The sequence below is a fragment of the Periplaneta americana genome, chromosome 2 (assembly GCF_040183065.1).
Source record: "Periplaneta americana isolate PAMFEO1 chromosome 2, P.americana_PAMFEO1_priV1, whole genome shotgun sequence".
Taxonomy (NCBI): Eukaryota; Metazoa; Arthropoda; class Insecta; order Blattodea; family Blattidae; genus Periplaneta; species Periplaneta americana.
Window position 1 is genome coordinate 144,149,585 of NC_091118.1, and position 24,979 is coordinate 144,174,563.

The 24,979-nt window shown below is 34.8% G+C and overlaps 1 protein-coding gene across 4 annotated transcripts; it reads left to right on the forward strand.

The window, feature by feature from the left end:
- The first annotated feature begins 815 nt into the window (after positions 1–815).
- Positions 816–24,979, forward strand: LOC138694639 (clumping factor A-like). 4 transcript variants are annotated; one of them, XM_069818564.1, is made up of 4 exons: positions 816–1,016; positions 2,447–2,632; positions 9,400–9,565; positions 10,712–24,979. In XM_069818564.1, the coding sequence occupies exon 4, from the start codon at positions 11,228–11,230 to the stop codon at positions 16,511–16,513; it is 5,286 nt and encodes a 1,761-aa protein (XP_069674665.1). In that variant the 5' UTR covers positions 816–1,016; positions 2,447–2,632; positions 9,400–9,565; positions 10,712–11,227; the 3' UTR covers positions 16,514–24,979. The 4 variants fall into 4 exon arrangements, with proteins under 4 accessions (XP_069674665.1, XP_069674667.1, XP_069674668.1 ...); XM_069818565.1 differs by lacking the exon at positions 816–1,016 and adding an exon at positions 1,422–1,516; XM_069818566.1 differs by lacking the exon at positions 9,400–9,565.

Here is a 24,979-nt window from a genome sequence, read left to right on the forward strand (position 1 = left end):
TTTCAGGAATTCCCATTAGCTATGTAACATGAATTAAACCCATGTAACTATGTTGATATATTTTATTTTTAATAGCCAAAAGAGCAACTCCTTCTGCCCTTATGACATGGGATATCATGGGATATAATACAGGGCACACTTGAACAATAAGAATTAACAACAATACATTCACATGGATAGACGCGTTTAACATTAAGTTAATTTTGTATTATTATTAAGACTCCTGAATTTGGCATACAACTTTAAACCATAACTTTATGTAATACGTTGCACAGTGTCCCACTCACTACCCATGGGGGTCTTCTCGGAGTTCCGCTTCTCCATATTAGACACATCATTCCAACTCACTCAATTTCGTCATAATTCCATAGGATTCCCCGTAACCGGCTGGCTGACGAGACGTAGAGGGGGCTGGCATAGGACGAATGGGGTTCCCTGCTCGAAACCTGGGTACGCAACGAACTTTAGTGTAGTCAGCCTGTGTGGGTTTGGGAATGCGCTTAGTTTGAGGGTTAGCGCAATAATCATCACAGTGCCGGGTCCCATTCCATTTCAAGAACAGTCATTGAAGGAAGTAGGCATAATCACATTCATCATTCGTATTTTCACTCACTTTAATTATTTTGTTTTTAAAAACGTGTTATACGCATGTCATTGAACCAAAGCCATCTTCAGTTACTGAAGAAGGCTCTACATTGAACCCATCAACAATGCTTTCCCGAAATCAAAGGATATTTTCTTAAAGCTAGGGAAAATTAACCGAATTTTAGGAAATATGAAGTCTTTCCTATTGGCAACACTGCTTAGTTTATAAATTGAGGGAATAGAGAAGAAGGTTGTGTTTGGCGTTTTTGTGAAACATTTACCAGGCAATTATAATTCTGTCTTCGCTTGATCTAGTTTCGGTGTTAATGGTATCCGAATCTATTTTCATGAAATAAAAAACAAGTTGAGGTAGTTCTGCGACTTGGATTTTTCGTGTATCGTGAAGTTGAGCAAGAGATCAACTATATTAGGTTAGAATTACCAGTATATTATTATTTATATTATGTGGTTATAAAAATTGGGTCATTTAAACAAAGAAGAAGGCTACTATTTTAAAGCGATAGTGCTTCTTGATGGGATAAGTTTATTTGTATTATACTTCTTATGAAGAAGGAAAATCTAAAATATAACAAATGCACGTAGATTTGTTGGAATGTTACCAGATTTGTTTCCCACATTGTACATGTCCATTCGTTTTATATAATATTCCTAACGTGTTGGCTTACCTTTCCTTTATGACCAAATTTGTGTTTAAACTACTTAAGTATACTACCGCGTATCACTATAGTTGTTCCGTTGACTAGTTTTGAATCCATTGGAAGATTTAAGATTAATCAGCATAGAGGAAAAACTGCCAAGGTCATTTCTAGCCAAGTGATCCAGTGAAAATTCCTTTACTATTACTCTTTGTTGTGATTAAGTACATGTAATTAGATAATTAGAAAGTGGATATTAAAAAAACAAATTTGGGGTATGGACCCTACCAAAATATCATTTTCTCAAGCCATGTGATTGAGATAATTTGCTTAAGAATATCTTATTCAGAAGTTGCTAGGCCAGCCTGTGTCACATAAGAACCATGCCATTGTAACTGGTGTTACATTAACATACACAGCTTAAGTACATCTAATTGAAACCTTATTTGGTTAAACGAGCGTTGAGCGGATTCGCCGATTTTGGAATAGACACTGACGCGGTTAGGTTAGGTTAGTTTAGGCTTTTATTATCCCGTCAAGATGAAGGTGAAAGCGATTGAGTGTGATTTTTTTGTTTTCTATGTTGGCAGTTCAAGTACGTCGGTGTCTATTCCAAAATCGGCGGAATCCGCTCAACGCTCGTTTCACCCCATATTCTACAGAAGAATTATCAGTAGACCAAAAGAGGCACTATTTATTCCTTCAATATTTGCGTACAATGAATAGTACATACAGTAAGTGGTTTTATTTCTGGCACCCAAGCAGGCGGCCCGGGTTCCAGTCCCAGTCATGAAAAATCCAGTGACACTTGTGGCAGACAAGGTCGCAGTTGGAGTTTTTTCGGGGTTCTTCCGTTTTTCCCCATATTAGGCATTTACATAATTCCATCTCCATTTCGTCGTCATTCCATAGCGTTCCCGATTGTCGGCTGGCAGTGTATGGAGGGGGCTCGCCTAGGAACGAAGGGGGTTGCCTGCTCCAAACCTGGGTACGCAGCAAAAACCTTAGCGTAAGTCAGCCAGTCTGGGTTTGGGAATGCGCCTAGCTTGAGGGTTATCAGAGTAGATCGTAACAGGTCGCAGTACTGGGCCAAAGTGCCCCCCCTCCTCTCATGAATTTTATTCTAATTCCATTCCATTCTTGCACCCAATACTTTTACAGAATAACCTAAAACTATTTGCCTTAATTTCAGAATTTGATTCCAGGTGAACAGTTCGGCTTCAGAACACATCATAGTATATCTCATCAGTCAGCAGCTTTATCGTATATGCCAACAGATTAACACCATTATCAACCAAGAACAGCATACAATCTGCGCCTTTCTTTTTATTAACAAAGTGTTTGATGCAGTTTTGATATATGATCTGCTGATGAAATTAATCACAATGAAGGTAGTACTATCAGATTCTTACATCCATATTTTAAATAGCTTCCTAATTAACTAAACAGGAATTTGAGTAAAAAAATAATCATTCCTTTTCTGCCAAGTAGAAGTAAATAATGAGTTAATGACAATTTCATTGTAATGTTTATTTAGAAACAAATTTTTTTCGAGTTTTACTTTATGCAAATGTAAGATTATGTTCATAATTAGCCAAAAAAAAATCCCTTGACTTACTATTATTGTATTTCTTAAAATTTAGTGTAGTCTTTATACAGGATGATTCGGAAAGTTAGTTCCGGTCATTTTTTTTTTCAGATAGAACGTTATTGAGGGAGCTTATATTACGTGGAAGTGAAAATGCACCTTTTAATTACTTTCCAACATAATTTCCATTTACATTCAGACATTTGTCGTACCGCTTCACAAGCTTCGAAATTCCCACTGTGTAAAAATCAGCCACCTGTGATTCTCGCCACCCATCAACACTCTCCTTGAGCTTCTCAGCCGTTTGAAACCACTTGGATCCAAGTCATTCTTCCTGTTTGAAAACAGATGGTAGTCACTTGGAGCCAAGTCAGGACTATAGGCTATGGTGGATGATGAAACACCTCCCACTGGAACTGTTACAGCATGTTTGAGTGCGTGCAGCAGTATGCGGCTGAGCATTGTCGTGGAACAAAAAAACCCCATAACTCAACATGCCACGTCGTTAGTTCCGAATTGCTCATCTCAGTTTGGTTAGTGTCTGACAATACACGCCAGAGCTTACTGTTGTGCCTCATTCCATGAAATCCACCAGCATGACATCTTTCTTGTCCCAAAAGACAGTTGCCATGAGCTTGGTTGAAAATGTTTGGAGACATTTTTGTGGTTTCGTAGCGGAGTTGATGTGACACCACACCATTGACTTTAATTTTGTTTCGACGTTCATGTACCGAGCTCACGTCTCATCTCCCAAGACAATCTGGTCGAAAAACCCGTCACCTTCACTCTCATAGCGCTGAAGGAATGTCAGTGCTGCTCCCATCCTCGTGGTTTTTTGGGCTTCAGACAAAACTTTCGGTACCCACCGAGCACAAAACTTGCGATAGCCTTACCTTTGTGTCATCACTTCGTACAGAATAGTCAGACTGATTTACGGAAAAAGCTTAGAGAGTTTCGAAATTGTGAAACGACGAGTTTGTTTGACCACATCATCCACTTTTGCAACACTTTCATCATTCATAACAGAGGGTCGGCCACTTCGTTCTTCATCATGGATGTTATTGCATACATCTAGGAATTCACGACACCAACATCAAACAGTACTGTCACTCATGTTCCCGTACACTGCAGTAATCTCACGAATTACAACTGCCATTAATTGTTTTACCCACAGGAACCATATTACTTCATGTACCTCATACTTGGCGAGAGCTCTCAATTACTGCACACATTTTAAATGCTTGTCTTGGTGGGAGAAACAGTCGAATGCAATCTCACATTGACACTGCTGGGAGCATACTGAACAAAGCTACATAGTGGAACAAAGATATGCTGCTACTGCCACTTCTGTGCATGACAGACGAGACCGAATCACCCTTCTATGATTAAATTATATTTCACAGTTGCCATTTACTTCAAATATAAAGTAAAATTAGTACAATTTTTAAAGGCCTTATGTTTCTATTTTTATAAAGAACTTCACTCTTCATTTCCATAGCTGGAGTAGTTAACAATAACTTCATTCAGGTGTTTGATTCTTATGTTATTATTAGCTTAAACTAAATACTCTTATTTACAGCAGTCTTAACATATTACTTAAATTTCATTTCAACATCATAATATTTTCATCTTCCTTGGATTTGAGGTTCTATCTGATATGTACTTCTATTATCAGACAGTACATCTCACTTGACGATGTGTGTGAGAAAAAGAACAATTGAGGGGCGTTTTCACAAAATTCGTTATCTACATTTTTTTCGATTTTGAGGTTTTAAACACAAATAGGTTCCCCAGTTTTTTTTTTCTTAAAACTACATGTTAATTACACTGTATAAATGCTGGAATATCTATGAGGAGCAATCATACCAGGTATATAATAACGCTCATAAAAGGAAGACTCACAAATAGTATTCAGGTTGCCCAGAAAAGGAAAAAGAAAAAACTGCTTCTCGTTATAAGTAGGTTTTCTTTGTGTGATTCGACTTTCCTGCAGTATAAAAAAATGATTAGCGATTTACACCTTTCTAATGATGTACTGAAGATCTATACATACAGGGGCGATTTCTCAGGGCATGCTATGCTTGCTGCGCAAGCCCAATATTTCCGTAGAATGTGTATTTCTCAAAATGAGATTACGTACATTAAAATTTATTTTGATTTTTGGAATACTGTATAGGCATAATATCATCTGCAGGTTGCACACTGCAAGTACCGCAACGCTTGTTCGTTTCTCAGAGCTACAGGAAAGACGTAGAAATAGCAAGAATATGATGCCCTCCATAGTCCGTCCTAGGCGCACATGCTTCTGTTATGTGTTGTTTGAAGTTCTGGTCCAAGAGCTACATGAACAACCATTTAACGTTACACAGAGCAGTATTGGCAGCAGCTTTTACTAGTGAATGTGCTGTGATCTGTGAGTGCAATGTAATTGTATGAGCAGAATGCATATGTTAGCTGCTGCATGTATTATTAATTCTTAAACATTAATTTCAAGTGTTGCAGTGGGTTCGGAATTGTGTGTTATTGAAACCTTATTATTAAATCCATTTTCCCGAAGGACTATTCAAGAGAAGACAGACATTATAGAGAATATGTGCGCTCATTCAGTGCAGCTCAATACAACAATATGCATTGGTTGGCAGGGTCGAAAAAACTAAATAAACTGTTTTGTTGGACATGTTTGTTATTATAATATTATTATATTGAACTTCGACATCTGATAAGCGAATATGATTCATGACTCATGATTTCATAATTATAAAATAAATTATTTATGTGGGTCTGATTATTTTTATTAATTATGAATTATATCCTCCCATCTTCCCAAATGAATAAAAGAGCAAGCCTAACTTTCATGACTAGCATTCGCCCCTGTATATATACATTATAAGCAAGGAACGTGTATTGTTTTTTCTAATGATGTACTGAAGATCTATACATACAGGGGCGATTTCTCAGGGCATGCTATGCTTGCTGCGCAAGCCCAATATTTCCGTAGAATGTGTATTTCTCATGAAAGTGTTCACAATTGATACCTCCATCTTATTTATAATTCATTGAGTTTCTTGTGTAAAATGCATGGTAAAATGGTTGGTACCAATGAATGTTCTCCTATTGAAAAATTTCTACCAATGAATTTAGCAGAACAAACTTATTTTTCAGTTAATTTATCATGTGAATAGATTGTAGAGAAACTGTAATATGGTGACCCGACTTTCAGCTAAGTTGTTCCCAGAGTTTAGTTATGAAAAGTTTGGTATTCGTGATATAAACAACAATATTGATAATTCAACATACCACAAACTATTAATGTAAAATTGTTCATCCAGATTAAGGAATAAGATGCTAAAACTGTCTGCTTACTTTCAAAACTTTGTTTCAGAAGTGATACATCATCTGCTGCAGTTCCCATTGAGAAATAAAGACATTGTTTTCCCAGATGCTATTTTATATTTATTCCAGCTTATGAGATTAATTTTGTACATTTTTTTTTTTATTTTAAAGTTCTCCAGAGACAAAAGTCACAAGGGCTTAGTTGTGGGGATGGAGGAACAACACATTTCTGTTGATACTACGGTCTTTGAATACTCTATCAGCTTCACTATTGTCGACTAACCTACTGTATTATATGTACTGTCACAAAATTCTGTTGGGAAGAAGCAAATGCACATTCGCCTTTCAACAAGTCAATAAGATTTCATTAATATAGAGCGAATCCCAGTGAACATTCTCGGCATTTCTGTAAGCCAACCAATGCAGTGCTACTACCACTGCTTGCAACTGCAAACTCACAGCACTTTACTAGATTCAAACTTCGTACTATGTTATATTTAATAACAATCGGTACTCACCCTCCTCACAGTAGCTTCTGGAAGTGTTGCCCATCTTGTGTAATACATACTCTTGGTTTCACAAGTAAAGAACCTTCGTTGCAGGGTTGGGTTCAGGAAGCCATAAATCTGACTGACACGCTCCCCCAATTAGTGAAACTGTGGACAAAGATACCGCCAGGAGACCGCCGAGAATGCTGTGTTGTGAATTTTCCATTTTTGAAAGAATCCAACCAGTTGCAAAAGAAAATACATTTAAAGAGTCCAGCCAAGAGCAAACGTGGCAACAGCTTCCCCTAACTGGCCTGTCAATCACTGTCATCTGTGCAGAAGTGGTGTGAGGCCAGGGTTCTTTACTTGTGGAGCCGAGAGTAGTTCACATCTCATCATTCTAGAACCTGTTTCATTAAACCTATTCACTAAATTTAGTATTATTTTTCTGTACAGAAATTTATGTCTTAAGTTTTCTCTTGTTCTGACACATGATTTCTTTTTCTGTAGGCCTGTTTACATTTTCCAACTGTGTACACATTCATGCACTGAATATACAACCATTGCAAAACACAATGCAACGTAAGAGAATAAACTGCGCTTAATAATTAGCTGACTTACTTCAGTCTTTACTGCCACTTTTCAAGGACAGAATGGCAAGCTAACACATGGAGCAGTCAGTCTACTAATCTGCAGTTTGCCCCACAGAAAACTGTAGACGTATATTTCCTGGTGACCCAGTTCCATATAGAAAAACAATACTAAATTTAGTGAATAGGTTTAATAAAACAGGTTCTGTAAGTAATGTGATGTGAATTATATATCACACAAGATTGACAACACTTTCAGCAGCTACTGTGAAGAGGGTGAGTACCAAATGTTATATTGATATCATAGTATGTAAGTTTTAATCCAACAAAGCTTTAAAGTGTGATAAAATCCTTAACACGACTTTCTCCAGGAGGGTTAGATAAGCTGTGAGTCCCATGTCGTAGAATGTAAAAGAACTCAGTCTACAAAATTTGTCAGTCATTTTTCTCCCATATTTAATTCTCATATTGAAAAACCTCAGCAGTTGGAAGCGTAGTTAATAAAAAACTTCCACCACAACTTTTCAATACTAATGTAACACTCATTACACTTCTTTGTATTGAAAATTATATTTTCATGTCACGGCCATCACAGTTGTCTAATGGCTAGAGTGCTGGACTTATCCTTCTCCTGTCCCCGCTGAGAAGGACAGACCCCTCTATGATGACTAGTCTTACTGGGCACTGACAGTAAACAAAATCAGCAACTACTTAATACAGGATGATCACAGATCACGATTGTCTGGCCAAACATCTAAACAGACTCGACATCCTATCTCTCACCATCTTGTGTTCTGTGCAACAGTCAGGACGAAATGGATAATGAACACTTGATATCCTGCTCTGCTGTTGCTTCAGAAAGTAGCTTAGTTCTAAAATACTGGAAAGTTTATCTGCTAATGGCTTTATTGCTAAATGCAGTGCAGAAACCAACCAACCAATGTTACTTTTCAATTAATGTACAGGTTTGGCCTAAAGTAGTTTTTGGTCAAACTTTTGTTAAAATTTGATTACTTGATATTTGCAGCAGATTTCCTTTACCTGGACAGACAAATAATGATGCTGGAAGTGTTACTTCATTATTTTCATTATCAAAGTTTCTTGAGAGTACATTTTGTCAATGATCACATACAGAATGATTAAAATCTAAGTTACCGGTACTGGCATTCTTACCGAGCCACAAGGCTGCTTTTTGATGGGCTGTGCCCTAAATATTTAAACTCTTCAACATGTTGTTTTTAGTTGGTTATTTAACAACACTGTATCAACTGCTAGGTTATTTAGCATCGATAGGACTTGTGATAGCGAGATGAGGGTGAGGATTCACTATAGATTACCTGACATTCGCGTTACAGTTGGGGAAACCTCGGAAATAACCCAATCAGGTAATCAGTCCAAGTGGGGAATCGAACCAATGCCCAAGCATAACTCCAGATCGACTGTCAAGTACCTCAGCCAAGTGAGCTATGCCGGTGGCAATAACATGTTCTTTGCAAGTTTCCCCCCTTCCCCCCAAATATTTATTATTTTAAATCTTATATTTTGTGTGCTACAGTAAGTTTTTTGATTGACATAGCTAGAATCTGTCTGACTATATTGATATCTGTAATTAAAATTCCAGTAATTATTTTTCCACCTTGTGAGGTTGTAAGCCTCACACTGACTAAGTCTAAAGATCTTCTTTGAAAACCATTAAAAATAAAACATCACAGAATATATAAAAATGCAATAAATTTTATTTAATATGTGTAGTGAGATTTAATAGTCTACTAGTTCATTAAGTATACCAAATAGAATGGAATTTGGGGATAATACAATGTAATACATAATAAGAACAATGGTTCATCTGATGTAATATATCCATGGTTTTTATATCCTAGCAGATCTCTTATCAATTTTATTTCTATATTTTGTGATACATAAATATCTTTCAGTGCATATACCTGCTTAGAACAGATGTTCAAAATATTTTGGGACTGTGCTGTGGTTTGCTTAACATTGAAGATTGTGCATATCTCAGAGGTTTCAAATTTTCAGTTTATCTCTTTTATTGCATTTGATTTTTCCTGTTATTGAAGAGAAATCTCTTGTTATAAATTTAAATTAATTTTAAATTGTCTCAGATTTCATAGTTTATTACTTTTCTTTTATTAATTTAGCTCGATTTGCAATCTTCAGTAGTACACACCAACCTGGAGCACTAGGATTGAAGATTCATCTGGAGTTCCCGTCATACCTATGAAGTGTGATCTGTCATGTGGCAGCAGAGCATAGTCTCCACCCATGTCACAGTATAATCATAGATATCATGTGATGTATAGCGAGGTATATAACTTTAATACAGATTTTCATAGATGTTGCTCACAATGGTCTTTTGTTGTTGTGATATAAGTGAACAGACCTTACCCAAGGAACTCCTCATAAGTGAATAGACCTTACCCAACAGACTTTACCCTAGAAACCCCTCATGAGTGAACAGACTTTATCAAATAAACTTCTTGTAAATTAACAGACCTTACCCAAGAACCTCCTCATAAGTGAACAGACCTTGCCCAACAAACCCCTCATAAGTGAACAAAGCTTACTCAAGAACAGAAACAATGCTGTATAAACTATGCAGTTACCTAACATCAATGGAATTAGCGATAGCAAGGTAGTATTGTGATGAAGATGAATTCAGTTCAAGAATTAGCCATGGAATTATGTATCATTCGCCTTACAGTTTGGGAAAACCTGGAAAAAAACTCTAGCTGGTAATTTACCTTGCTGGGATTCGAACCCACACTCCAGCAAAGTATCAATCACGTGTCAAGCCTACTCCTTTGAGACTATACCACTAATTCTTTCTTGATGCGCACCAAGTCCTGTTGTATCATGGAAGCCAACTCATTTTAGAACATTTCCAATCGATATGTTCATGTGTTTGAGCTAATCAGTTTTAGTCACTTGTTAATTTCCGTGCTGCATAAATAATTAGTGAAAATATGTTTATGTTCTTATTTGTATTTATGGAATTATGAAAGTTTTAATAAAACAAAAATAACATTATAAACTATTACATTTTTCCATGGAAAGTTACTGGCATTACTTCATTCTAGTAATGCAGTAAATTCTGAATAAATTACATTAAGTCTCAGTGAACGTTCCTGGTGTTTTCTGTTGGCCAACCACTGGCAATTCCCTCCCCCCTTCCCCACCATCCCATTCCTGCTGCTGTTTGCATCTGCAAACTCAAGCTTGACGTGATTAAACCTTATGTACAGACTAGAGCTGTACTATTGGCATCCTACAGACACTACAGTAGGCTAAATTTCACCAGGTTTAGCATGTCTTTGTAATTTGCCCATTTGCTAGGAAACAGACCACACGTAACTGAAAACTGGAGTATAACTCTTCTGAGTGGACCATTAATAAACAAACTGCGTAATTAAAAAAAAATTACATTTTAATTAAGTTTTTTTATGATTTCAGGCTACAGCATACAAATTCTGAGAGACAGATGTGATGTCTAATGCAAGAAAACTCATCACACACAATTCAGGATGAATTGTGATTGAAGCTAGTGTCATCCGTGTTTGTGTAAAATGAATTTATTCTCTACTTTCGAAATACCTTATCTATATTCCACATTGTAGTACAATGTAATATATCTATTATTTTCCTTCATTTATTTATGTAATATTATAAATAAGGAATCTTCCAGCTCACTGCAAAATTTTATCAGGGTTCTACTGAAAAAAACTTGACAGTTAAATGAAGTTTGTATATTATGTCTATTTTTAGGGAAGTGTAATTATTTTCCACTTTAATTAAGTGGTGGTAATCTTTATTGAAACTGAATATATATTTTTTTATCTATTAAATTGAACAAGTCCTGTTAGAGATTATATGTACATCTTAGAATTCTTTAAGTTTTCACACTTGTGAAATTGTGGCAGTAATGTAGTTCAGGCTGCATTAGTTTCTTAGAAGTACCTGCCTCCAAAAATGAAAATAAATATGGTGGGAATTAATAGTGGCTGTGTTAAAGTTGACAAGCGTCAAAAAAGGCGCCAGTCAACCAAAGGAAGTGTCTCAGGGTTAAAAAGAGCTAATGAAAATATTTTAGCTTTGAAGAAATGTTTTATCAAGTTGATTGATGTTAGGAAAATGAAAAATTACGAGGATCTCATCAGTAAAAAGAAATTTGGTTTTGACAATGAGGAAAACAAAACTCAGACGAGAAAGAGAAAAAGAAGTGCAGAAAATGAGTTAAAGCCACCAAAGTACTTCATAGAACATTCGAAAAATTCACAAAGAGACATTAAGACCAGAAGGAAACTGAACAATTTCACACAAAATGACAGTACCTTTAAAAATGTAACATATTCTTCCACTAAGTCAAATATCTCTGAAATTCGATATATTGACTCACCTGTTTCAGGAAAAAAGAAGAAAGCTAAAGAAGATTCAAACTTAACAAGACTTGTTGATTGTCACAGTAATGAGAATGATAGTCATTTACAGGCCAGTGAGATAAGTAGTAGATTGAAAGTTGTTGACAGATTAAACTTTAGAGTTTTGAATGAAAATCAGTTAAACAGGGGCAAAAAAGTTTCCTTGACAAAGAGAAACTCAAGAGTTGAAAAAAGGTCGAAAGATATCAGGGTATCTCCAATCAAAAGGTTAACAGAAACTGAACACAAAGATATTTATGTGAAACAGAGAAAAAGGAAACACAGTCCCGAAAGTCCAAGTAGATATAGAAAGCGACAGAAATCAGATTCAAAACCAAGATCATACAATAAGAATGGTAATAATAATATCAAAAATATACGAAGTTCCCCCAGCACTCCCAGTAACTCTAAAAAACGAGACACTAAAACACCTGTTGAAGCTAGGTCGAAAACAACAACAAAGGGACAAAAATTAGATTCGAAAGGAAAATCATACAATAAGAATGGTAATAGTAACATTACAATTTTGCGAAGTTCCCCAAGCTCGCCCAGTAGCTCTAAAAAACTAGATCCTAAAATACCTGCTGGAGCTAGGTCGAGAACAATAACAAAGGGACAGAAATTAGATTCGAAACGAAGATCATACAATAATAATATTAACAGTAACATTACAATTTTGCGAAGTTCCCCCGGCTCTGCTGGTAGCTCTAAAAAACTAGATCATAAAATACCTGCTAGACCTAGGTCGAGAACAGAAACAAATTTAAATTTGTGGAATCCCATTAAACATCAAGTTAATAAGAATTGCAGAAATTTGCAAGGCAACTACAAAAATAGTGAATTGAAAGTTAATATCGAGAGACTGGACTTAAACCTTCTAAATGAAAATCAGTCTTGTAGTGTCAAAAATGTTTATTCAGTGAAGAAACATTCTAGAGTAAAGACAGGGGTAAAACACTTCAGTAAAAAAATGTCAGAAGATGTAAAGACAGTGTTGCCGACAAGAAAATCAATACAAAATAGACATTATTTGCAACAAAGAAAAAGAAGAACTCCAAAAAGTCCACATACAGCTAAGAAGTGGCAGAAACTAGATTCTAAACCAAAGATGACATACGCTAAGAAAAATACTAAGCAGCAAAAAATACGTCCAATAACAGGTTCGAAAATAAGAAAAACAAAACAGTCAGTACCCAAAAGACTGAAGTCCACGAAACCAAGATTGAAAACAAATCATGTTAGAAATAAGAAACAACACACAGCAATACCAAAAAAGAGGCTACAAAAGATGACTTCAGTTTCCAAAAGAAATCGTTCTAGAGGACGAAAATCAAAATGTGATCCATATATCTGCTCAATATGTTTGATTAAATTTCAACGACAGATAGATGGAAAAGTTCATGAACTAACTCATTCTAAGAGAGTCCCGGTCCTTGTTTTGGTGCATTGTAGAGAATCCTGTTTTGAAGACTCAAAACCTTTCAGCACTGAAGGCGTAATGAAGAACCAAAACTTATTAGCAGATGAAAACTTTAATCCCTTACAGGTTATGCAGCAGAACTTAATACATCAGAATGAACTTCATCCCATTAATGGGGCAAATGCTGGTATTGATTCCAAAATGTTTAATCCTAAAGACAATTCAAATGAAAGTGAAATACATTACTCTTCTGTGAGTATTAATGATCCTACCAAGTCAGGTAAAATTTCACAGACAGAAACAGGCTACGTAGAGAAAGATAATAGTAACCACTCCTCTGCCCAAAATGTAGCAGCAAATACTGAAAGATGTGAAAGGGGACATAAATTAATTGAAAACAAGAAAAATTATAATCATACAGGAAGCAGCTTCACTTCTGAAATTTTGGATGGTGACGAGCAAAAACAATTTGAGAATACTACAAACAATAAAAATTATACTAGTAATGGACAAGACATTCAGAATTCGAGTGCTGAAATTCAATCTGAAAGTCCAAATAATGAATATAAGAGTCAGACTACTCTGAAACCAGATCACCAAGTACAAAAAGAGATAGATACTAATGCAGATATTACAAATGATAGCCAAGAAGCTTTGTCAGAAGGTTATCATGTTCAGAAAGAAAATCAGATAACACACACAGTTACAGATACAAGGGAAAATAGTAAAGCTATATCAAATGATATTGCAGAAGAAAATAAAAAGAAGCAGAATAAATCAAATAGTGTCACCATTGAGAGTCAAAATCAACTAGTCATGCCAGACAGTGTTGTCAGTACAAGTGAAAATCTGAAAACTTCAGCAAAATGCATAACAGAGGAAAGTGAACTTAAAGCTGTGTTGGGAAGCACTGAAGATGAACATGCAAAATCAAGAACAACAAATAGTACTGTAGTTGAGAATTACGGTAAGGAATCTACTCAGGGAGATATAAATGAAAACAAAGAATGGGAAAAACTGAAAAGTTTTACTAATGAAAGAAATCAAGGGTCTGTGTTTGATAATAATGCTGACACCAAATTGCAGAAAAATTCTCGGGAAGATGAACTAGATGAAGCTGTGAAATCTATACAACAAAATGTCATAGAACTAAATGCTTTAACAGAATGTTCTGCGGATAATACTGAAGAATGCAAGATCATGAATGAAAACTCTGTAGATAATATTGAAACTCAGATAAGAGCAGAAAAAAGAGACGAATGTATTGAAAATGAAGAGCTTATAATAAACAGAGCCAGTAGTGAAAGTAAAGATCAATGTATTATGAAAGCAGCAGAAATAGATGTTGCCTATAAAAATTCAGACAAAATTTTGCCAGAAAATGAAGATGCATATGCCAACCACAAAGATTTTGCAGAAAATAGAGATCAAGGAACAAAAATAGACAGTAATGAAACTAGAGATCAGGAGAATGTTTCCAAATGTACTGTGAGAGAAACAAAACATGAAGACATTAGTGTCAAGCACAAAGATTTCGTCGAAAATAAATATCAAGGAACAAAATTAGGCACTAATGACCAGGAAGGTGTTTCCAAATATGCAGAAGCAGAAAGTGAAGATGTACATATCAACCACAAAGATATTGCTGAAAATGACGATAAAGGAACAAAAATAGACAGTAATATAAATAAAGACCAGGAGTATGTTCCCAAACTTATTGAGACAGAAATTGTAGGCATCTGTGTCAACCATAAAGAGTTTACCGAAAATAAAAATACAGGAACAGAAATAGATACTAATCGTCAGGTGAATGTTTGTGAATGTGCTGCAACAAAAGTGGATAGTGAAGACATCTTTGCTGACCACAAAAATATAGCTGCAAATGATAAAGAAACAAAAATTAACATTGTTGAAAGTAAAGATCAGGAGGATGTTTCGAAATGTACTGCAACAGAAGCAGAAAGTGAAAACATCAGTGCTGACCAAAAAGATTTAGCTGAGAACGAAGATCAAGAAACAGACATGGATATTGATGAAAGTAAAGATCAGGAGGATGTTTCGAAATGTACTGCAACAGAAGCAGAAAGTGAAAACATCAGTGCTGATCAAAAAGATTTAGCTGAGAACGAAGATCAAGAAACAGACATGGATATTGATGAAAGTAAAGATCAGGAGGATGTTTCGAAATGTACTGCAACAGAAGCAGAAAGTGAAAACATCAGTGCTGACCAAAAAGATTTAGCTGAGAACGAAAATCAAGAAACGGACATTGATATTGATGAAAGTAAAGATCAGGAGGATGTTTCGAAATGTACTACAACAGAAGCAGAAAGTGAAAACATCGGTGCTGACCAAAAAGATTTAGCTGAGAACAAAGATCAAGAAACAGACATTGATATTGATGAAAGTAAAGATCAGAAGGATGTTTCCAAATGTACTGCAACAGAAGCAGAAAGTGAAAACATCTCTGCCAACCATAAAGATTTAGCTAAAAATGAAGATCAAGGGACAGAAGTTGATACTGATGAAAGCAAAGATCAGGGGGATGTGTCTAAATGCACTGCAACAGAAGCAGAAAGTGAAGACATCTGTGGCGACCACAAAAATTTAGCTGAAAATGAAAATCAAGAAACAAAAATCTATAATGATAAAAGTAAAAATCAGAGAGGTGTGTCCATGTGTACTACAGCAGAAGTAGAAATTGAAGGCATCTATGGTGACCACAAAGATTTAGCTGAAAATGATCAAGAAACAGAAGTTGACATTCATGAAAGTAAAGATCAAGGAGGTGTTTCCGAATGTACTTCAACAGAAGCAGAAAGTGGAGACATCTGTTGCGACCACAAAGATTTAGCTAAAAATGAAGATCAGGGAGATGTTTCCAAATGTACTGTAACAGAAGAAAAAGATATCTGTGCTGACCATGAAGACTTAGCTAAAAATGAAAATCAAGGAACACAAATTGACACTAATGAAAGTAAAGATCATGGGGATGTTTCCGTATGTACTTCAACAGAAGCAGAAAGTGAAGACATCTGTGGCAAATACAGAGATTTTGTTGAAAATGAAGATCAAGGAACAGAAGTTGACATTAATGAAAGTAGACATCAGGAGTATGTACCCAAACATAATGATACAGAAAGTGAAGACATATGTGTTGACCACAAAGATTCTGCCGAAAATAAAGATAAAACAACAGAAGTAGACAATGAATATCAGGAGGCTGTTTCCAAATGTACTGCAATTAATCATAATACTGATTGTGAATGTTTTGAAATTAAAGCTTCACAAACTACTTCAGCTAGTGTGAGTGGAGATTGCAAAACTTCAGAGAATAAAAACAATATAAAAAATTCGAACGAAGATTGTGTTGTAAACGAATGTGAAATTCAAATTGAAGGTCCAGATATTTTGTAAATATTTTTCAAAACAATTAAGATACCCCAATGACTACAGTCATTATAAATAGGATATATCGTCATCGTTCTGGCAGAAATCACCAAGTCCAAAATTGTTGTTTTGAGTTACAGCGATTTAAAAATTTAATTAAATTTTAAAAATCTGTTTTGCAATAATTTAACATATTTTTTCTTCTGATTACATCTGCTAGTTAATTTTATTGGCATAAATGTGAAGTTGTTGCCATGTAGGTACACATTATTTCTTAAAATATCCAAAATAATGGACTTAGTGACTTCTGCCTGAACGATGACGATATTAAAATTGAAGTTCAGATATCAAACCAAAATGGTGTTGACTAAATACTTTCCAGGTGCAAGGAAGGATAAAATATGAAGTATGTATTGAGCTTATGAAGGGGAAGTTATTGATGTAAGATACAAATTCTCTAAAAAAGTTCACATAGCAGTTGAAAATAACTTTCGTTATTCATTTAAAGGCCCCAGTAAATGACAGACTCAGTCAGAAGGGACATTTTTGAGATAAAGATTAAAACAAGGGTGGGATGGTGGTACTTGGCGATATTAGAGTGCTATAACTTTTCTTAAATCAGTTTCATAAGTAAGACCCTTATTATGCCCGTGAAATTTTTCTTCTTTATATATTTTTGTTTATATAACCACAAGTCTTCAAAATAATAATTTTGAGTTGCAAAATGAAACAGACTAGTACTCGAAAGATTAGAGAACCTTTTGTTTATTTCTTTAAAGATTCAGTACAGTATAATCAGATAACTTTTGTTGCATATTGTTAGGTTTATTATTTACAATTGCATATTGTAATGAGAAATATTCTTTAGTATTGATATTGTATTTCCATTTTTATTGTTAATATCAAGAAGTGCCTTTATCATTCCAACCCTGGTTAAAACTTAGTGAAAAAGTTTGTTACCTGTCGTGTTTGAAATAATGAAATACTTTTTCTTTAATTATAAATTAACTTGTATAAGTGACATTCAGATTGTTGAAGGCCAGAAACTTGTTGAAGTAATAGATTAATATACTGTCTTCTGTGAGAAACTTGTTTTGTGGAATGAATGGTTCTTTTCTAGTTTATACAATTAATGGTGTATTGCAATCTCAGTTCCTCAACTTTTGAAAATTGTTAATAAAAGGTATGTGTGAAAGAAAGGTATTTTTTCTTCCATATTTTGTATATAACAATACCTAATGTAGTCTAATACTGTTAAACATACTAGTGTGCATTCCATGCCAATAGCAAGAAATACACACAGAATGATACATAGTTTTGAAGTACAAAATACTTATATCCTTAATACAGAACTTCTGTAACAAGAAATATCTTCGAAATTTATATTTTCAATAGGATGAACATACGTAATTTAACCCTCTTAATCTGATGTCAGCTAAATATACACAAAAAAATATATCTATAAAAATTATTAAATAGTAGTAGTTGTAGTTTAATGCACAGACACTTAATGTTATTCATTGTTGGGCTTCCCAATATGATGCTCTTGTATCTGTTGTGATAGATGTCGTTTTTAACAATTCCTTGCACTAGAGAAGATATTCCTTGTTCATAATAATGTATAAATTATTACGTTAGATGTAATAGAGAGAATTTAATAATGAAAGTTTATATATATGCACTGCTTAGCAGTCTTAAAAATTTGTTACGGTATCCTTGATTCTTCTGGAATTATATTGGTATTTGTATGGGAATTTTCCCAATACTTTATTTTAATACTAATGCGAAAATGTTCTCTTATAGCTGCTTTCATTTTTATCTAGTGTGTAAATTACTGAATATGATTTCTAAATAAGATTTTTACAATTACCTCCTTAGAAAGGAAATGCAATTTAGAATAGAAGGATTAAGTTTGATTGTTGATTATAATGTAAGCAAAAAGTCTCTCTTTACTTTAATTATGTTGAATTGTTGCATCGTACTTATGCTATTAACTTCGACCCTCATTTTCTAAATTTATAATATGCTCACTATATTTCTTTTAAATGAAAAAATTAACCCATTGCCTGAAAGAACACACAAGTTTCTTCGTACTTACTGCAAGGGCAAAGGATATTTAAACACAAAGCATAAAAATGCATCACATTTCTAAAAGGATCAAATGCAGTAAAACTTCCTTTTGTGTTTTTCACACATTCGATTTTTTTTCTGAGGTCCCAGCAAAATTCCTATACTTTTCATGTTAATTTATTTATGATATACACTTTTCATTTATTCGTTTTTTTTTTTACACCTATATGATGGTATTTTAAACCCCAGAAAACGTGAAACGTCATTTATACATTCTAAATCAATTTGCTTATTATTAGGTTTGCCGTGAAAGTGTAGGAACACAAACCGGTATTACAATTTGAGGGCCTGGTTTATTCATTAGGACAGTGGTCATCAGCACTCGCTGAAATGGATTACAGGTAAGCAGTGCATGGTGATATGCACTTTAGTGCAGGAGGAAGCATACCCACTAGCAGCCACGAATGCACACTGGTGTTGTAAGAGACCTTCGGGTAAGAGACGCTAGCCCGAGAGTGCAGTGTTCTGATAACCGCTGCATTAGGAGAAAAAAAAAGCATGCAGTTCAAAATAACTTACTTTTCTATAAACTAATTGCATATTAAATGAAGGTCACACAAGACAAACAATATATGTACTATTTATGCCAATTTCGTAAAATTTTCAGGATTGGGATTTCAATTTGTAATTTATTGGTCAGCTTTAGCTCTAAGCATCTAAAGGTATGGTCACACATTGCTACTTTTGCAGTGATGCAGTACAAAAAAAACTGCGCAACTCTCGTACTGCGACGTGTGAACAATGGTGCAACCCGAAAAGTAGCAGCTGCCGAACCTCCTGCTCGCTACTTTTCCATGCTGCGTGCAGCTTAAAGGTAGCGACGTGTGAACAGGGTTCTCAGGGTTGCAGCCGCTGCATTTTTGATATCGGTTTTGTTGAAACTTTTGCTGCGGTTGCGACCAGTGTTGCCACCCAAATGTGCCAATGATACTTTTATTGTTTGGATGTATTTTAATGTTAGATGTGATGAAAATAAATTATTTGTAACAGTTATTAAATGCACAACACAGTTTGAGCATATTTGCTGACGATATAATTCACTTTTTTAATTTTCTATAGCGTAGTTTCAAACAGGAGGGTTGCCAACATTGATTAAGTAAATATGCTGTTGGTTATCATTTAAGTATATAGGCGTTTTTAAAAGCTTTAAAGTAAAAACAATGCCAATTTCTGAATACTAGTTAGGGCAGAAAAGCAAATAATAGATAAGTAAGCTTTCACATGAGTTTATTAATAATGCGAACATAACCACAAAAGTATATTAGAAGTCAACATGGAGATGGAAACCTGCAGCATGACTGCGGCTGCAAAAGTAGCGCCTGGTATGTGAACAGACTCGCAACCTCCAGATGCAACTTTTGCTGCACTGGGTTGCGCAGCACAAAAAGTAGCATGCAGCACGCTACTTTTGGCTTACATGTGAACACGACACGCAACTTTTGCAGCTGCAGTACAAAAGTTGCGCAACAAAAGTAGCGACGTGTGACCATACCGTACCTTAAGGTTTTCTACAAATCTTACATTTTTAAAGAACATGTGTTATGAATTTGAATATTGTATTGTTGTTGTCTGCCCGAAGACAAGTCTGAACCTCACAAGTAATACCACTTATGAGGCAACCAGGCCAGGAGATAATAGGGTAGGGTGGCCAGTTCCTTTCTCCTTCATTACAAACATTGCTGACTAGCTACATATTATACTAGTCAGACTTCAGATGCATACAAACAATTGTTCTTCCTCCGACACCTATGTACTGCCTGATAATAGATTTACGTATCAGCCAGAACCTCAACCAGAGGTGTACTTTTGTTTAAAACATTTTTTTCTATACCGAAATTCTGAAATGGTACAGGGTGTTTGAAACAAGACATATCCGATACAGATAAATAAATGCTAACTTTACATAATTTCATTAATTGCTCAAAATAACCCCAATAAATATCCAAACACATAGTAAATCTTTTCTAAAAATTTTCAGTTTCATTTATTTCAGTATTATGATTTCAAAGCCATCTCAACTCTCAAAATATAATATGTTGTTGTTGTTTGGTCAACTATCCGAAGACAGGTCTGAACCTCTCAAGTGATACCAAGAAGGCACCACTTATGAAGCAACTAAGCTAGGAGATTATGGGGTAGGAATATTATATTATAAACTAAAAAAAAAAAGTTGTAATTTTATTGTCTTTTGTGAAAATTTTACTAAATTGATTTAACTTGTTCTTTCTGTATAGTCTTCAAATTTCAAATGTTATTAAATGCCATTTCAGTTATATGTTTTTCCCCACTTACGTGTATTTTTTCTTCAGACCCCCATAAAAACAAGTGAAAAGAAGTTTTGCTGTACCTGCATCACTTAATATTTATTAAATCTTTTGCATAATAATAGTACACTACATACAATATTATTAGGGAATGTATATTAAAAAATGTATGTTTGTGTAATAAGACCCGAAACCATGTTCTACATCATAGATTTAAAACAAAAACACCAGTTCTGATGTCACTAAAATTGTTACGGCTTTGGTAAGACAAGACATTTCTTCAACATTCAGCACCTTTCTTCATTTAACTAACTAGCTCGCTGGCAAGATTTCATTGAGTAGATACATTCCATATCCATTCAGTCTATTCCTACACTAATTGAAAGCTTACAGTTCATCCTTCATAATCACTAGGAAGCCTGTAGTAAAGCAGTATAAATACCATTCTGTCAACGTGGGCATTGAGGAACATGCACATTTATACACACCTAAAAATATATCAGAAAAACATTTCATGCATGTAAAAGTATTCTGGGAGGAGGGGATACCACGGAAAAAACACCTCTTGCTAAGGGCACACCAACGTATCAAAGCTGCTTTTGTCGAATAGAAATTTGCAATACATTACTTTATCTAAAGGCAAAAATATTTCTTCTTATTGCAAGTTAGTCATACCAATGGTAAGGAAGATGAGAGATGTTGCATTGCTATTGTGCTACTGTTCAAAGAAATAATATATACATAAAGGAAATAGGAGTCTTTTGATGCAGCCATTTAATGGAAAAAGGAATTTTGTCCAGGAATTGAGAGAAGATAAAAAAAAAATTATAAAGATCGTTTATGACATTGTCACTCACTGGTATAAGAGGTTCTGCAATTGAGAGTTTGATGAATGAAAGATTGATTTCAAGTTCTGTTGCACTGTCTAGCATCTTGACAATATCACCTGTCCACCTGTTTGGCAAGGTCTTCCCATCAAGTGTCTCAGAAGTAATTCAACACTTGCTGGGTAGTTTCGGACATCCTTACCACTCCGTTCTCTTATAGTAGCCCATATCTCGAATATTTCGCAGAGTTTGGAATTTAGAGGGCAATAACACTTTACCACTTCCAAGTAGACTGCTCTCGTGTGTAAATGTCCACAGTTTGTTCTTTTTCTAGATGCCATTGTAGCACTTATCTCTGATTGAGGCTCTGGCTGATAATGTACATCTATTATCAGGCAGTACATCTCACTTGACGATATGTGTCAGAGGAAGAACAATTGTTTGTATGCATCTGAAGTCTGACTAGTGGAATATGTAGCTAATCGGCGATGTATGCAATGAAGGGGGAAAGGAACTGGCCACCCTACCCCATTATCACCTTGCCTAGTTGCCTCATAAGTAGTGCCTTGTTGGTATCACTTAATGAGGTTCAGACCTGTCTTTGGACAGTTGACTAAACAACAATTGTAGCACTGCCAGAAGTAATTTTTTTAAAATTATGGAAATTATTAAACATAAAATAAAATAAGAAAAATTGTATTATAAAACAAACTAGTACTTCGCAGTCAGCTTTATTGACTTTTAGGTAATTTCATTTTCTTTTTCGTAAGTTTTAAATAACAGTAAATCTAAATTATAAATGTTACGAAAAAAAAACTATTTTTCATGTAGTTATTTACCAAGCATGACCATATATATTGAAAAAGCCAAAAGAACAACTTTTTAGCACCCCACATTTTTAGAATTTGTAAGTTGAAAAAAATCGTCATGTCTCAGCAGGAAGAACATCATTGCTGCAACTGAGCACATTGGTTTAGACAGTAACATTTGAGATTCGCATTTGGGAGGTCCCGGGTTCAAACCCCATGGCTGACCAATCTGGGTTTTTTATGGTTTCACTCAGTCACAAAGGAGATTGAAAATTTACATTAATCACGAGCTCAATCACAAGCATCATAAACATTAATCAAAATCTGAAATCACTTACATGAGCACACAACAGAAACAGGAACTCAACAATAGTAACAGCGCCCTACTGATATACCCAAAGATTCTAAACACACAATATGACCACAGGTGTTAAAGTATGTATATAAACTTGACAAAAAAAAATAGAGATGTTTTCTAAGGTATCTGCCTAGGACTCGCGTTACGGAATGCACGCTAGTTCGAGTCTTCATGGGGGAAGAAATTTTCTCATGAAATTTCGGCCAGTGTATGGGACTGGTGCCCACTCAGCATCGTGATGCACTTGGGGAGCTACAATAGGTAGCAAAATCCGGTTGCGAATGCCAGCTATAACGGCTGGGGGGATCATCATACTAACCACATGATACCTCCAGTGTGGTTGTATGATCGTTCAACTCTGCTTCAGCATGTGGGCATGAGGCCAGCAGCAGGCTGGTCGGTCTAGGCCCTTTACGGGCTGTAGCGCCACGGATTATTATTATTTCTTTCTTATGGGGGATTGCAGGGCCCCTGTCCATGGGAGGCCTCAGGGCATTTGCTCTCCTCCCCCATTTAAATCCGACCCTGTGCATATGCAAATTATAAATTATAAAAGTCTGGATAATACCATCATAGTTGGACTAATAATGCGAAGAAAGAATTATTATGCAGATCATTTAAATTTCTAATGTCATTGAACAATCAACCACTGTTAATTTAGTATCTGTCATACATGTATATATGTTTCATTAAAGTAAATTACAGTTGTTTTCACTGTTCTGTATTGACAGATTTCTCTAAGTTTCTAAGATATCTCGCATATCAGCTAAAGTACTATTTCTAGCTCCTTCATCGAAAGTTTTCCTTTTCATTTCAAACCAATTTCTGACTAATTTCCTTAGAAACTTTATACTACACACAATCTAGAATTTCATTTTTGTGTAAAGCCACATTAAACTTCCCATTTGTGGGAAATTTTAAAAGCATAAAAGTAGTTGTTTTCCCTCTCACTTCATTCTCAATTTTGTGTGTACTAGCTCTAGATTTTCTGGAGTTGGAAAGCATATCCGTTCACTTTTGATCATAGACTCCTCGTCTATTCGCACAGTGATTTTCAATAAACCCTCTGAACTCCAGTTGCTTCACTGCCAGACTGTTATATCATATTGTAGGTTAAATGCTTCTATTTTGTATTTAAAATATTTTGCAATATAACCGTATCTTAAGCTTGTTTCCGCAATGGACAGACAGAAACATTCACAATTCATTTCCTCATGTCTAAACTGTACTTGTACATATGGTCTTTACAGTGTTACTACAGTGAAACTGATTCCCTCCATTATCTGTCTGCAGTTCAGAAATAGACGTTTGATTTTGCGCGGAGTAGAAAAAAAATTTTTTCTTTGTTTTTATTATTGATATTTCCCCTGTACTCGTCTACAACTGTTCATTTATAGAATGTTAATCTCAAAGTAATTTTAGTGTGAGTACGCACATTGTCCTGCCATTCAGTTAAATAAAAATGAAATTAACAACGATTTATAGATATGCCACAGTTCATGATCGCTATTAGGTCTATTTAGGTATACTATGTTGAATTTCATACAGCCATTTCTTCCAGGCATTTGCATATTTTTTTTGTTCTTAATATGTAACTCATACATTTGTGGCCTTCAAATCACTTTAAGTAGTGTTATATTTTGCATCATTTCCTGTTCATATTATTAACTTCACTGTGTATCTATTCTTGATAATAGTTTGTATAAAGAATAAACTTTCATCCTGTACTTTATATAAAGAGTAATCTTTACTTTTATTTCATGAAACATATTGAGTTTAAATACATGTGCAGTAAAAGTTGTCAAGACTCTATAGTGACAAATATTTAATGTTATGTATTTAAATTTTGTGTATCTGTGCATCTGTGACATGACTTATTTTGGGTCAAAATAATATGTACGAAACTTTTTTTTATTTGTATATAGATTTAATTAAATTATAACGACACTTACAGTACTTATTCTTGGAATCATTTTCATTAAACAGTTAATGTGAACATGGGCCCAATTTTAAGTAAGTAAGTTACTATAATAATTTGTATCTTAAAAAGTAGTAGTCATTATGTTTAACCTGAAATAAAAAAAAATACAAAATACCAAAGCAAA